Source organism: Sinocyclocheilus grahami, unplaced genomic scaffold, assembly GCF_001515645.1.
Source record: "Sinocyclocheilus grahami isolate Dianchi unplaced genomic scaffold, SAMN03320097.WGS_v1.1 scaffold588.1, whole genome shotgun sequence".
Lineage (NCBI taxonomy): Eukaryota > Metazoa > Chordata > Actinopteri > Cypriniformes > Cyprinidae > Sinocyclocheilus > Sinocyclocheilus grahami.
Window position 1 is genome coordinate 1,473,921 of NW_015505767.1, and position 11,571 is coordinate 1,485,491.

Sequence of the window (11,571 nt, forward strand, 5' to 3'; positions counted from 1 at the left end):
TTCCAGATGCCAATTGCACACTCGACAACGCTGCGCGTGTGAACGTGTGCAACATTGTAGGCTCTTTCAGCCCGAGTCTGTGGGTTGGTCAGCGGTGTGAATAAGTATGTTCTCAGAGGGTATCCACTATCCCCGAGGAACAGGCTCTGACCAAACCCCTCTCTCTCCGCTTGTTCACCCACGGCAGAATTGGCCCAGACAAAACTGTCGTGGGTGCTGCCTGGCCACCTTGCCACCAGGTCGGAGATCACACCCCTATGGTCCACTATAACCTGCACGTTTATGGCCGCGTATCCCTTTCGCGATATGTACGCCTGATCAATCACTGATGGATCGGCGATAGGGATGAGTGTGCCATCCACCAGCCCCAAGACTCTGGGGATGCCAGCAATGGCATGACAGCCCTGGTGCACCTCCTGGACCTCCTGACGTGTTGCCGGCAGCCGGATGTAATCCCCGGCATGGCGCAGAAGGGCGTTGGTGACAGTGTGGACGCACCTCCACACCGAGGTCTTGCTTAGGCCGTAGCCCTCTCCCACGACCTCGATGAAGCTCCCTGTAGCAAAAAACCTTAGCGCTGCAAGCAGCTGGACTTCAGGGCTTAAAGCAAAATTCCGCCGCGTTAGCCTGGCAAGCGCAGGTCTGAGAAGGTCCAGCAGCTCCATAATGAGTTGTCTTGGGAGGCGACATTTTTGTAATATAGCCATGTCAGGCAAAATGTCAAAAGGGCTTAAGTTTTGCAGAATAAAAATATTGACATGGACTAAACGGCTCCGCGGCCGGCGCCGTCTTTGATTCAATACAAGGACACGTTGGATCGCTGCCATAGTTGGTCGCTTACTGGACACCACCATGCTTACCCATTTATAGATCTTAGCCATTTAGAGCCAAATTGTTTGCCAGATTTTAATTATCAAAAGTGATTGCCAATTTAAACGCTTTAATGACATTACGAAATAGCCTAGGCTAATTACCACCATATTAGTTCGGATACCAAATAAAGTCAACTTCATAAATAGGCCTGTATCCAGTGCGAACATATTTTATTATTATTTTTAAAATAGCCATAACATAAAATCATTGTTGAGCCACAACATTGTCAACATACCATAGTTTGACTTGTACTGCGCTGCGCTGATTTCTAAAGACTGCTGCACAGTGGCGGCGACTAGCGTCTTGAGCTCAAACAACGCTAAGAGAGAGCTTACAAATGGTCCAGACCAACCTTACGAAAGTGGGACTTACAGAAGATATACTTAGCGTACGAACGTGTCGGGAATCGGGCCATCACGTTAAGAGAGAGGTTAAGGAATAGGTTAAGAACTACTTAGCGATAAGAACGTTTTGGGGAACCGGACCCTGATTCTTTCAATGATCATAATCACTAATTATAAACTCAAGAAAAAAAGAATCATACCAAAACCTTTCAGTTTTATTTACATTTTCCCTCCATTCTGGCCAGTGCAACAGGTTATAGTAAAACATACTAAAATTACCGTCATGACGTTGCAGCAATTTGTGTCATTCTTCATTATATTTTAAAAATGACTCCTTTAGGGTTTGCTAATTTAAATAAATTATATAATACCTGATGGTCTACACATACATGGTCTACAGACATTAAGGACCCTAGTATTCACCTTGCCAGTGGGATTTCTAAAAATAGATATGTGGTCTACACCATCCTTCAAACACTTATAAACACAATGGAAATATTAATGATCCTGGCCTTTCATCAATTCAGCTCAAAGCAAACCATGAATTGGCCCTGTGAAGGCCCGATATCAGGCAGAGCCGGATCATTTCCATGCAGTGACACATGCAAGCAGAGCGCTGCTCCTTTCCACTCTGATGCTCCAAGCACTTTACCAAACCACTTCATCAGAGCCTTTCAGGACCTTAAAGCCCTGTTTGTTTGTGTATGTGTGTGAGGATAATGCTGGAGTTGCATGTGAATGAGTGGATGGATGGCAAGCAGGTGGAGGACGAATCTAAACATTTTGCAAGACAGACCAGATTAACCCTTTAATGCTGTAATCAATGAAGATCCAGCATAACTCTTACTGGGGCAAATGGACCCTGCATGAAACAGCTATGTGGGAGACGAGAATCAAAGTATTTTACATTGCCAATGGAGGATGTGACCAATTTTTGGATGAAAACTCAATGTTAAATTGAACTAAATGTGTGTTAAAGTGAAAATCAGGTTAATTACAACAGCATAAAAGGGTTAAAAGTAAGGTTTTGAATATTTATTCTAATATTGATTATTTACTTTATGATTGTGATTAATCTTAAAATATGATATTGGGCCACAATTTGATACAACTTGATTAGATCAGTGGTTATAGGCTTTTTTGACTAATAATAACTATAATATATAATTTTAATACATTATTAACAGAAACTTGGAGCATTGGTACAGACTAGTTAATCAAGTTTTAAAATTTTAAATACGTTCTAAAAACAATAAATATTGAGTTTTTTTTTACCATTTTAATTAACTTAGAAAGTTAATAATAATATAAATAATTAATACTAATTATAATGTAAACATTAGTTACTGTCACAATCATATGGACTCTGTTCCTGATTTGGGTTCATCGTGTTCAGGTGTGTCTTCTTTATTATCCTTGTTTGGTCTGTGTATTTAAGTTACTGTCAGTTCAGTTTGAGTTTGTCGGGTCTCGTCAATTACGTGTGTCGCCAGCCTTCCCTCAATTTGGAATTGCTTTCAGTGGATTTATTAAAGACTACTCATCTTTGTCTTTGTGTGTGTTTATCAACACAGTTCCGTGACCGATACATTAATAATATATTAATTTATATAGTTAAAGTCATCCTGTGGCCACCTTGGAAGTTTGCTAAAGCCCCAAAAATATGCTGAAGACATAAATGCACCTGGAGATAAATCAATACATCAGACTTTACATCAAATATGAATTTTGGAATCGAGATTAGGGTACATTTATTATTTATCCATTAAAAAAAGGGTAATTTCAAATCAACCAACTAATACAAACTAATTTTGAAAAAGCATATAATAATAATATAATATTTTCTTCAAATCAAGGCAGTCACAGTCCAAACAGTTCAAATGACTCTGCTAAATTTGATCTTTGTGATGAACGAACCAAAAAGACTCATGAATCAGTCTAACAGCCGGTTAATAATTAACATTTGAATTAATGTCTGATTCACTCACTGCTCATCTTTGGTAATCTTTTGGACTTAAAAAAAGAACCAAATAACTAGTACTTTATGATGGTGGTTCACAAATGTGATGAGAGACATCTCAGGAAATTAATGGGTCAGCTAGTGAAAAAACAAATGTTGATCTAAATCCTAAAAGAAGCCAAAAAGCTTACTATATGTCTACTGATAGACAAAATGCTAAACACCACATACAGATGATGCTTTTCGCACAGGAACTAAGTATTTTGGTCACGCAAATCTATACATACAGCACTGCCTGTCAGGGTTCTGTCACTTCGGTCTAGTGTAATTCATGGTTTTGTGACAGAGCCCTGACACTCGCGTCATGTCATTTGTTTTCATGTGAGCATGCGGCTTCGAGTGTGCTTGAGCCGTGCGCTCTCGTCTGCGTGTACTGTTTCATGTTGGAGCGTGGTGTTCAGATCCCGGCACTCATGTCTTGAGTTTCGGTTACGTGTCGAGGTCCGGACACTCGCGCTCCATGTTCTGTCTGTTGTGGGAACGTGCGGTCTCGAGTTCGCTCGGCCGTGCGCTCTTCTGTCCACGTGTGTTGTGTTTTGTGAAGCACGTGGTTTGTGTTCAGCCGCGTGCTTTTCTTGCTGTCTTGTGTGAACACGCGGCTTATGAGTTTTCTCATTAGCTGCGTGTTCGTGTCTCTTGTTCTAGCACATGGCTTGTGATTTGTTTTGCTGGCCATGTGCTTGTGTTTTGTTTTGTGTGAGCACATGGCTTTTTGTCTTTGATTCGGTGTGCCATGTGCTCATGTCAATTGTCTTGACCCCTCCCATCTTGTTACCTGATTATTAGTTAATTTGCCCCACATGTGCTCCCTCGTTACCCTCCTCATTTGCTCTCCATTTATTCTCCTTGTGTTTGCAGTCCTGCGTCCGTTCGTTGTCGTTATTTCCCCCTGGATGTCATCGTCAATCCCTGGATGTGTCCAGATCCTGCCTTGCCTTGCCTTGCCTTGCCTTGCCTTGTCTTGCCTTGCCTTGCCTTGCCAGCCTGTTTTTCCCCCTCGGGGTAGTTTTTGTTGTTTGTTTTGTTTTATTTTAATAAATAAAGCCCATTCTTCTGCAGTACTGAGTCCTCGCTCCATCCTCTACCCAGACCCTGACACTGCCTGCAGTTTTCTTCTGAGCAACAGGCCTCTCATTTACCTCTTTTCATGAAACATGTAGATAAGAGGATATAGACTGTCAGGTTTTTTGGGGAGATGGAGAGGAGAGAGGGGGTCTGCGGTGCAGACAGTACTCACCGAGCTCGAAGGGCACTAATGGTAGACTTGTCAACCCTGCATTTGAAAAGTAAAGAAAAGAAAGCCTTTAGGATCAAGGAACAAACATAGATGGCTGTAATTTGCTTGGTTCGACCCATCAGCTGAACTGGCAGGACAAAAGGACATTTTTGTAATGTATCATCCCTGTATGATTTTGTTGTCGACACGGCTAGGTGAGCTTAATGCCCAATTAATGCAGACATACAAGAAATGTCACCCATCAGCACTACCCACTACCCACAATATCACATCAAAACATATTAGGGTTGACTCTGACTGTGTGGAAGGGTGTGGCCGTTTATTTTTACTCAGCTTGTTTTTGATATTTCACACATTTCTGTGTCACACACAGTTTCCTTTTATCAGCAGAGTAAAGTCATAGTATTATATCAGTACTTTTCATCTTTAAAGAATTTTTTGATTCACAAAGACATCCTTTATGGGAAGTCGTGGCCTAATGGTTAGAGAGTCGGACTCGTAACCCAAAGATTGCAAGTTTGAGTCTCAGGTCCGGCAGGAATTGTAGGTGGGGGGAGTGAATGTAAAGCGCTCTCTTCCACCTTCAATACCACGACTGAGGTGCCCTTGAGCAAGGCACCGAACCTCAAACTGCTCCCCGGCGCTGCAGAATAAATGGCTGCCCACTGCTCCGGGTGTGTGTTCACTGCTGTGTGTGTGCACTTTGGATGGGTTAAATGCAGAGCACTAATTCCTAGTATGGGTAACCATACTTGGCCACATGTCACCTCAGTCACTTTTTTTTTTATTTAAATAAAATAATTTTCTCCTTACTTTTTTTTTAACACAAATGATGCACTTACATTTATAGTGATGCACTTACATTGACCAATCTGTAAACTTTAACCTCACAAAATATTGTAATACAGTGTTTTAACAGTAAAACAACAAGACATAAACAATATGTGTGTTAACATGATTTTAGTGTGAACAAATTGTTTACTAATCTTTTCTGCTAAATCATACCCAATGTTACAAGTGTAGAAGAATTGATTGATTTATAACTTTACATTTCTGCTTTTAAATGCTACAAAAATATGAAATTACAGTATTTCGAATAGCCTACCTTTATGAATCACTGTATTTACATAATTCAAAGAAAGAAAAAGAACATTTTAAATATTTTGGGGACAGTGCTTGAAAAATAAAACACAATAATAATAATAAAATGTTTTTTTTTCAGTGTTGTCCCCAAAGTCGCTGTATGTCACTTGCCATTCACTTGTTTAAGTCACTGATTTAGAAATTAGAGTTGAAATTACAACATTTTATTGTGTTGAACCTGGAATATAATAGATGTTATCTTATATAGATATAATAGACATTTCTAACCATGAGAGCGGTTATGTGCAGCAGTCCGTGAGGGCGCTGCTGTCAACTCCCATTACTGTATATAACTGCAGTTATTGTGTCCCATTTTTTTTAAATCATACTAGACTGATTCCCTAAAACACACAACAACAAGGAATGGAACATCCTATTCAGTGAGACGATTTAGTGAGTGTTTGTTTGAAGATGCCATTTGGTTTGATATTTTGCAAAGAAACTCGTACGTTTTAAAGGGGTCATTGGATGCCCATTTTCCACAAGTTGATATGATGGTCTTAATGAAAAGTCTGTAACATAGTTTGGTTAAAATTTCTCAATGGTAGTGTAAAAAACACCTTTTTCACCCTGTCAAAAACAGCTCTTTTCAGAGCAAGCCGTTTTGTAGCATTTCCCTTTAAATGTTAATGAGCTCTGCTGACCCCGCCCCTCCCTTCCGATACGCTAAGGGACTGTTTACTTTAGCTGCATTCATTGTGAAACTTGCTAATTAGCACATTATTAGGAAAGGCAATTTGCAAAGATTCATTAAAAAACCTTATACTCACTTCTTCTGTAGGTGGATCACGAATGATTTGCGCAAACATAGACATATTTATGTAGATCGGGGGCGCATTCCCTTAAAAAACAAACGTAATGCACTGCGTCTTCAGCGGCTCAGATGTCGGGAGTAAATGACGACTGCTGTGTTCATTACTACATCCAACAACAGAACACCTCAATCGCTTAGGAGCCATTCTTGTCTACATCTGCTCCGGCGGTGAAACAATGGTGGACTGATGACAGCTCACGCAGGGCGGGTCTAAGATAAGACACCAGTCCAGTCTGTGCTGAAACGCTACTGTCAATCAAACTATCGTGGGAGGGGCATGTTTTTGTGACATCACACAGACAGGCATCTGAGATTGGCTCGATTTGAGAAAGGGGTAAAGATTTTAGTAGATTAAAAAAAAAAAACACTGGGTGGATTTTTATCAATATACACTCTTAAAAATAAAGGTGCTTCAAAAGGTTCTTCAAGTGAATAGAAGAACCATTTTTGGTTCCACAAAGAACCATTCAGTCAAAGGTTCTTTAAAGAACCATCTCTTTCTTACCTTTTTGTAATCTGAAGAACCTTCTTTCGCCCCAAAGAACCTTTTGTGAAACAGAAAGGTTCTTCAGATGTTAAAGGTTCTTTATGGAACCATTTAGACAAAAAGGTTCTTCTATGGCATCGTGAAGAACCTTTATTTTTAAGAGTGTAGGGTGGTTGTGTACACACACTGCCAACACACATTTCAGTTCAAACAACTTGTAAAAGTGCATGTAGCATCCTATAACACCTTTAAGGGAGAACTAAAGTGTCAAGTGTCCAAATATTAGCAGGAGACCGTGGAACCCAACCAACCAACATATTGCCCCCAGGGCAGCACCTACGGAGTTCAAATGTACATGCAATATGGAAAAAAAGAGAAATTTCCAGCTGCTGCACATGTCTTAGAGCATCAGACTCAGATATGTTATAAATGGATGTCCAAGTGAGGACTGAATTAAAATGTATCACAGATGGAAAACACACAGTTGCATGAGCATGGTGTCTTTCTGGTGCTGTGAAGCAGAGCAGGCAGTCCATAATCTCATTGTCCACCACAGTGAGGGAGCTTTCAGAGCTTAATAGTGTAAAAATCAGATTAAATGTGGTGTAAGTGTACCTCACACACAGGGTACTCGGTATGAAGTCAGCATCTCATATGATTGATTTGTGTGTGTGTGTGTGTGTGACAATCTGTATGTGTGAGGTGACTGTTGAGGTGTCACTATTAAAAGCATGGTGTGATGGTGATTGGGTGTGGTGGGGATGTGGGTAATTCTGAGAGAGGAAGGGTGTGGATATGTGTGTGTGTACATGAGATAGAATTTCCCACAGCAAAAAGCTGACACAGACCCCCATATGCAGTTCTTATTTGTTTGCAATATTAAGTACAGAATTAGTACAGTATATGAAATATATTATTTTACAAATAATACATAGGGGGCGGCACAGTGGTAACACTAGCACTTCTTTTTATGCAAATGTTGGGATATGCTGGATGGAAACACCAAGATGCACTTAAATTCTAAAAATGCACATAAAAATCTTTTGCGCTCAACTTAGTCTGATTTGTTTATCCGATAAGAAGACATGCACACGAACCATGACTGAAACAAATTTACCAAATAAATTCCTTGATTCGCAATAATAAAGCTCACGTGACTTTGCCTCAACCGATCATGTGACTGGATAACTGGACTAACCAGCAGATCAATCTCATCACACAACATTTCAAATGTTATCTGAAATGCCTGAGCCAAAGTTTGTCATCAAAATGATTTGGAAGAAACACCTCCCAGAACTGTCTCACATGATTGCATTACCAAACATCAGACATCTTAACACAAAATAACATGACTGTGTTTACTGCGTTTCATCTGCTCTCTGAGGAGCAAGTCATTTATTACATAAAAAAGACCCAACATGGCTTCTCCTATTGCGCCAGCTTCCATTTTTCTTAGTAATATTTGGTGACAGGAAGTTACGTTTTTGTTCTCTTCAACTCACTGGATGGAAAGGTGCTTTATTGGCAAATGTTTTATGTGATATACTAATTTTACGCATAAGTTAAATTCACAACTTTGGATGGAAACATAGCTAGTTGCCTCAGCATGAAATCTTAAACTTAACACAAAACTTAAACCTAACCTTCAGCCTAACACTAAGGCTACTGTAACCCTTAGGCTAAGGCTAAACAAACTTCTTTGCCTAATTCCAAAACCTAATTATAAGCCTAAACCTAACTAAAAACTAAAACCTAATTCTCAGCCTCAGCCTCATGATGGTAATTTTATTATGTTCTCATCTCAGATAAAATCTAACCTTTAGTCCAATGCAAAGCCTAAATACAATCTGCATCTTAATTTTAAGGATAAAAACTCTCAGCCTAATGCTAAAGCTAAAATAATCTTATTTTCAGCTCATCGCTAAGCCTAAACTTAAGCATCAGTCAAACGCTAAGGCTCAATAAGGCCAATCCTCAGCCTAATGTTAAACTGAACACATAAATCACGTCCTAATTCTATGCCAAAACCTAACCATCAACCAAATGCTAAGCTCAAATCTAAGAGTATACCCTCAGGCTAACGCTAAGGACAAACAAACCTAACTCTTACCCCAATGCTAAAACAAAACCCAATTATCAGCCTAACACCAAGCTGAAATCTAACTTTAAGGCCTGGTTTTACAGACAGGGCTTAGGCAAAACCAAGATTAGGCCATAGTTCAATTAGGACATGTAAGTCATTTCTTATAAACATGCCTTAGAAAAAACATTACTGGTGTGCATCTTGAGACAAAACAAGGGCACTGACATATTTTAAGATCAATCAGTGCAAGTTTCTTTCAGTTGCAACAGCTCATACTTACATTTTAGTCTGGGACTAGGCTTAAGCCTTGTCTGTGAAACTGGAGGCAAGTCTAATAAAAAGCCTATATCTAACCTTCAGCCTAATTTTAAGGATAAAACTGTTTGCCTAATGTTAAACCTTACCTTCAGCCTAACACAAAGCCCAAATTTATTAATTGGGTCAGTGCTAAGGCTAAACAAACCCAATCCTCAGCCAAACGCTAAGCCAAAACCTAACCATCGACCTATCGTAAACCCTAAACCTAAATCTAAGTGTAGACCCAAGCCTAAATCTAAGAACTAAAGCACTCTTGTGCAATTTCCAGGCAAATTCTGAATGTTGTCATACTCTATTGAACATATCAAACCACAAAAATGGCCAAATGGCATTAAAAACGGTTAAAAATAGACGTGTGAAAGAGAAAGTAAAACAAGAGTGCTGAAAGCTGTAAAAGCCTCAGTCGAAAGCTGAAACTGTAGCATCATAAATAAAGAATTCATTCGCTTTGACCCCTCATAACCATCGCCTTCATATTCACAGTTTCCGAGTGGTGATACACACACACACACAATTCAAAATATCATGCATAACAGCATGCAATGATAAACACTCACCTACAAAACAAAATCACAAATCCACACTTGACCTATTCAACCCCACACTTACCCAACATGTGAGATCAAAGTTTCAAGAGGGAAGCAAAAAAAGGAAATGTGAAATGCTCTCAAGCAGGACAGTGGTGAGAAATCACGCTAATGTGCACTCTAATACAACTGCGATCACTTTTAAATGATTTAACATTGTGGAAAATATTCAGCATCTCAGTCAGAGCATCATATAGAAACTTATCTGTACTGTATTTTTTTGTCCAAACAATGAAAGTTTTGGACCCCATTGTCTTTCATTATATGGACAAAACAAAGAAGAGACAACAAAACACATTAAATGAGCAACATTTTCAGTTAAATTCATTAATAATAATTTGCTTATTAGTGTTAGTATGTCTACAAGAGATTGACAGATTGGTGAAGATTGGCTCTGTCTCAAAGTGTTTCTGGAAATAAGAGGAAATTGTGAATGCATATGAAAAAAGATTCAATATTGGATTTATCACAAAGCTGTGATAACAGACTTGAAATAAACAAAAAGAGCTTGTAAACAGTAAGACAATATCAATATCTTCTTCCTATTTTTCATACAGAAAATATATTTGCTACAAACTTAAAAAATGTCCTCATCATATTCCACTCTGGCGCTATCTGAGAAATTGTCTTGGTTTATACATGGAATTCAGACTAATAGGTCTCTGTAGCAACTTTTGCAAAGTCCTGGCCCATATGAGCAAAGAAAAAAACGACACTTGAACTTGAACAACGGGCAGACCTCATGACTAGATGCCTTTTGATTAATTTGCATGCTACTATTACCATCAACTGTTATGACACTTCTAATATCTTCTCACTTAGATGTCACACAGAACTATTTTAAATCAATATTCTGATATTCCCCACTCTAAATCGAGACACATTCAGCTTAAAATAAATGCAAAGCCATCATTGGAGAGTGCAAATGAATGCAGATTAAAAAGAGCACATGCAAGCATGCGGACAACCATAAATAAACACGGGCAAGCACATCACAGGGCACCTGGCAGACATTTCCACATAGCTGACAGCTGATGCTGTTCCACAAGAGCAACGTACCATCCAAATCCACCGAAGGATACGCTCCTCTTCCTCCTCAGCATGGTCCCTCTTTATTCACCTCTAACTCCAATTCGTCTTCCTCTCTGTCTCTCTTGTATCGTCCCTCTGTGCTCGTGTTTCAGTATCTCACAATCACTCTTTCTGCTTCCTCACTCTCTCGTGTGCATCTATGAAATGATTTCATTCTCCACCCTCTTTCTCATCCTTTGTGCATGTGTATGACAGTTTGGGGTTCTTGCACCTGCTATGTCACTCACTCTCACTTCAGCACACAACTCCACACATTAAGAGTAGAAGACAGGGTGGAGGAGGAAGAGAGGAGGGGCTGAACACAGTATAAAAAAAAAAAATCTCATTCTCTGTAGTACCGAGACCCTCTGGGACTTCTGTGTGCTGGCATATAAAATATGAGATATTGCTGCCTGATAAGTGAAAGTGATTTTAAAAATAATATTAAATTAAATTCAAGTTTATTTGTATAGCGCTTTTCACGATACCAATCGTTGCAAAGCAACTTTACAGCAAATTAAGTTTCTACAATATTTTGTGGTAGCTTATCAGTGGTGACTGTCAGTTAATGTACATATGGCAGAAATGTACGGA

General features: G+C 39.3%; 1 protein-coding gene across 1 annotated transcript in view; it reads right to left on the reverse strand.

The window, feature by feature from the left end:
* Window positions 1-11,207, reverse strand: part of LOC107557090 (rap1 GTPase-activating protein 2-like) — a 59,203-nt gene extending 47,996 nt beyond the window's left edge. Inside the window, exons 1-2 of the mRNA XM_016240418.1 lie at window positions 10,966-11,207; window positions 4,475-4,510 (exon numbers count right to left, since the gene is read on the reverse strand). Coding sequence (XP_016095904.1) covers window positions 4,475-4,510; window positions 10,966-11,009 — 80 coding nt within the window. The 5' untranslated portion in view covers window positions 11,010-11,207. The remainder of the gene's footprint in view (window positions 1-4,474; window positions 4,511-10,965) is intronic.
* Window positions 11,208-11,571: the final 364 nt, after the last annotated feature.